Source organism: Sinocyclocheilus grahami, unplaced genomic scaffold (genome assembly GCF_001515645.1).
Source record: "Sinocyclocheilus grahami isolate Dianchi unplaced genomic scaffold, SAMN03320097.WGS_v1.1 scaffold268.1, whole genome shotgun sequence".
NCBI lineage: Eukaryota > Metazoa > Chordata > Actinopteri > Cypriniformes > Cyprinidae > Sinocyclocheilus > Sinocyclocheilus grahami.
Window position 1 is genome coordinate 977,505 of NW_015505447.1, and position 4,655 is coordinate 982,159.

The 4,655-nt window shown below is 39.0% G+C and overlaps 1 protein-coding gene across 1 annotated transcript; it reads left to right on the forward strand.

Moving 5' to 3' along the window:
• The first annotated feature begins 540 nt into the window (after positions 1-540).
• LOC107599520 (chromosomal protein D1-like) lies at positions 541-3,759 on the forward strand. Its single transcript, XM_016291142.1, has 2 exons — positions 541-665; positions 2,288-3,759. The coding sequence occupies exon 2, from the start codon at positions 2,355-2,357 to the stop codon at positions 3,525-3,527; it is 1,173 nt and encodes a 390-aa protein (XP_016146628.1). The 5' UTR covers positions 541-665; positions 2,288-2,354; the 3' UTR covers positions 3,528-3,759.
• Positions 3,760-4,655: the final 896 nt, after the last annotated feature.

The window sequence follows — 4,655 nt, forward strand, 5'->3', positions numbered from 1 at the left end:
CCCTCTCTCCGAGATCCCACCCCCCAAGAGCTCAGCAAACCGGATGTTAGCAAACCAAAACGCGGCAAATGATTGAAAAGCAGAACGCTTTTCTGATTGGCTAAAAAGGGCGGGCAATGCTTCCTTTTTTTTTTTTTTTTTTTTTTTTAAGCTGTGTTCAGACATAGATGTGATATCTCAGGCCTGAGGCCATCTTAGTTGTATCTGTCAGACAATAGGGGCATTTTATGTGTCATTAAAGTTATACCCTAGGTCTTTAAATGAAACATGCAACCTTGTGATGTCTTTTCCATTTTTACACTTTTTAGAATTGTACTTCTCAGCAGCTCATAACTGGAATATTCCATCTCATACTCTTGCGTTCTTTGGCTATACAATAATTGCGTGTTTTGGCTCTGTCACAATAAATCCACTCACATAACTGGTTTATTTCTTTTTTCATTTGACCCACGCATCCATTCTTCAGGTTCGCGTTTGCGCACTCCACCCCAGTAGGTGGCGCTGTGACAGGAACTGTCGACGCCGAGCGACAGACGAGGAAGAACTGGCATTGCCTTTCAAATAATCAGTCGCCCGCCCACTGTCCGATGCTGTTTGCATCGAAAATATTGTCGAATGCATGAAAAAGATCATCTCTGCTGTTGTGAAAGCGCTTTGCGAGTAAGGTGCGTTGTGTTTCGAATATTTGCCGCTTTTTAATGTCGAAGGAATGAAAGTAGTCTCTTTTTCCATTGAAAAGTTATCTTAGTCGGGTTAGCAGGCAGCTAACAAAAATCGCCAGTGCCTCACATTTTACCTGGAACTACAAAAGCTCGCGGGCTTCACTGTACATGATGGCAGCCAGTCTAAAGCATCCGCTCTTTTATGCATGTTATACTGCATGAAGTCGTGTGTATTTTTAAATCATTTTGACGAATTTTGCGTTATTTCTCCATAAAAAATTAAAACAAGTAGAATATTATCGTCGATATTTTGTAATATGTAAGATCTCGCGGTAAAAAACGATGCATTTTTTTCTTCAATGCTGTGATAAAGATGTCCATTTGCATCCGTGAAGCATGCATGAAGTAACGTTAGACTAGCAACGTGCTCGAACTTCTGTCCAATTCCTTTTCTGTTGTCATAATGAGATGGGTTTTCTATTGTCTCGAGTCTCCAAACAGCGCTTCAATCCATTCGATCTGTTTGAAAATAAATTGCTCACAGAATTATTTAAAAATAGAAACACCAGTGCACCTCATAACCCCTCCATTCTTATGAAAATTATTTTTAGTTAGTGCATTTTTATATTTATCGAACTTCTGTCCAATTCCTTTTCTGTTGTCATAGAGATGGGTTTTCTATTGTCTCGAGTCTCCAAACAGCGCTTCAATCCATTCGATCTGTTTGAAAATAAATTGCTCACAGAATTATTTAAAAAGAAAAACACCAGTGCACCTCATAACCCCTCCATTCTTATGAAAATTATTTTTAGTTAGTGCATTTTTATATTTAAATATCCGTGTATATATTATTATTAATGAACAGATTTAGCGCTTGCTTTCTTGGGAAAAAAACGGCGTTTAATTCGGTTGCGTAATTTTAATTTAATATCGTATTTTTTTTACAAAGATTTTTCTTTTAAAATTATAATATGAAAGCCCTAATAAATTATAATAAGAATTAAAACCCCCAAATTATATCTGTTTTGAATGAGCTACATAAATAGATTCAGTGAAGTTGTTGAATGGTTCATATTTATGATTAAACACGATAGTCCTAAACGGCAAAAAAAAATATATATAATATATTAAAATCAATATAGATAGTTTCACCTAGGCTTAAAATTTGGTTTATATTAATTTATTAGAGGTTTCATTAAATAGATTCAGATGTTTTTTCCTTTCATTGAACAGTTTTTGTTTGACATTTAACTATTATTTACATTTTAACATTTCCACCATAAGATTCCATAAGTAAAATATAATATATATATATTATTTTATTTTTAATTAAAAAAATAATATAAAGTTAGATCATTAAGGTTGCACACCAGAGAGTGAAAAAAAAATTGAGAATAACTTTTTACATAACTTTTGAATGACTTTTTGACACCCCCTCCTCATGAAAATACAAGGTAAGCAAACAGCTTTGCTCATACGTATTTGCAAAAATAATTTATTGTGGAAAATAGTAAATTCTGGTTTTGGAGGGAAAACGATATGAGGTATCTGTTCAAGTTCTTAATTCAAATAATGCTTTGTATCGTCATCTCAAAACTTTTTTCTCCTCATCTTGTTGTTTTCAGATTCTCAGCACCAAACACGAGCGTGGCACTGATACATCTAAAGTTGTGAGCGAGAATCTGCAACGTGATGGAGGTTGAGAATAAAGAAGGAACCGAGAGCCCTCTGCCCAATGGCAGCACCCATCCGCCCAAACGTGGACGAGGCAGACCACGAGGGTCACTCAATAAGAAGTTCACTACCGAGAAAGCACCGACACCCAATGCTAGGCCTTCGAAAAAGGTGGACTTCTTTTCTCCTGACATAGTCATAAAGACCAAGGTGAAGAAACGTGGTCGACCAAAGAAGATCAAAATGCCCGGTAGGCCGAGAAAGATCCCGCTCACGCCTGAGGAAGAATCAGAGAGACTTCACAGGTTGAGTTTACAACGCAAGCGGAGACTGTCAAAACCCCTTGGAAGACCACGCATTCATCCCATCGCTGAAGGTCCCAAGGTAAAAAGAGGTAGAGGAAGACCACGCAAGTATGGAGCAAAATCCGGTTCGCAAAGCGGAGGAGCCAAACAAGATGGCATCGAAAGCAGCATTGATGTCGCCAACGGCCCTCCACAAAAAAGAGGAAGGCCAGCAGGCTCGTTGAAAAGGAAGAGGGGTCGGCCCGCAGGTTCTACTAAGGTTGCCAAGCTTGCCAGGGCCTCAGATGGAACCCCAAAAAAGAGAGGCCGCCCTCCGGGTTCTCCCAACAAGGTGAAGAAGATTCAGCAGGCTGACGGATCTCCGCGCAAGAGAGGCCGACCCCCAGGCTCGGGCACCAAACTGAAGGTCATTCAACGAAACCCCGACGGAACTCCTCGCAAGAGGGGACGACCTCCAGGTTCTGGCAAAAAGGTCAAGATTGTCGAAAAGAAAGTTGGAGACACTCCCCGCAAGAGAGGCCGACCTCCAGGTACTGGCAAAATCAAGGCTTGTACCGCAGAAGGTGGAGAGACGGGAGGTGAGAATGCCGATGGCACCGCTCCGCGTCGTAAGAGAGGACGTCCAAGTAAAGTCAGACTCGCAGTCATTCTCGAAAAACTTCCCTCGGCATCCGCGGAGGAAGACGAAGAGGAGACCGATGCACCCTCTCCCAAACAATCTCGCACCTCTGATGATTCGTCGCAAAATCCAAATGATGAAGATGACGATACCAGGGCGAGCGAGAACGACGCAGACCCAGAAGAGGAAGATAACGCCATTGATTGTTCAAAAGTGAACAACACAAGTGAGAACGAGATGGTGGGCAAATTCAAAAAAAAGAAATAAAAAGATAAGGGGCTTCATTGAAAATTGGTGGGTATATTTTTCGAAGGGTTTTAATAGGCTATTTTTTTTTTTTTTTTTAATATGACGAAGTGTGCTTTTGATGTTGCCTACCATGCCGGACTGTATTCTCTCTCTCTCTTATTTTCAATATCATTAACCGAAATGTTTGCTCACAGTCTGATTGAGCACAATTGACTTTTTTATTTTATTAAATTTTTTTGCATGGAAAAAACATTTTGTCTGCATAATTTCAAGCATGCAAACTAGAAGGACAAGTATGTAGCCTGTTAAAATCATGGGATCCAAAAAGATGATGCACAATTGACGGTTCCATTGAAAACGTTACCATGCTAAGCACACACCTTATTTGTTACAAATGGCCTGTGCCAATAATTGCAAAGCAACTGACAAACCAGACTGTTTCTGATGTAGTATCGTCATACCTGTGCAGTAGTCCGTGTGCACAGGATTTTAAAGTACTCAAAGCTAATTTTTAAAATTTAAATCGCCCAGACGGTTTTTAGTCGAAGTAGTAGTGGCTGTGAAAATCTGCAGCTTTTTCGAGGATTTCGAGTTAAGTGCGTCTTTGCTGTAGATTTATTTCTTTTATCATTGTCGGTTCGTTTATACTTCAACTCTGTAAAATCAGTCCCGCCGAGTTCAGTGTTTTATAGTGAAACGGTCTTATTTTATGCTTTGTATCATCAGAACTTTGTCTGAAAGTTCGGTCGTATATAGGTGTTGAGTGCTTAAAGACACCCCCTCATTTTTGCAAAAATATTGTGATTACTTCGTTTTTAAGACATGCCATTGTTTTTCAAAATGTGAATACATACAAATTCTGCTTCTACAATAGGCTCATAGGTCCTGTTTTTTTATTTTCATATCATTTATGGCTTTTATATACATTTTCTTGTTGCTCCTGTCTTTTGGAACTTTTTCTAATGTAACCGTTTTTTTTCCCCCCTCCTTGATTTGCTTAGTTTGTGTAAAAGCGTAGACTTTTCTCTTGCTATAAACGTAGATCTTGTCTTGATTAATTTTCATGTATGATTTAGTTTGAATCTGTATGTACCAGTCCAGTAGATGCTAAAAACAGATTGTTTTAGCTGAGATCTTGCATCTAGA

Coding starts and splice junctions, on each gene's coding strand:
- LOC107599520 (XM_016291142.1), top strand. CDS start 2,355: ATGGAGGTTGAGAATAAAGAAGGAACCGAGAGCCCTCTGCCCAATGGC.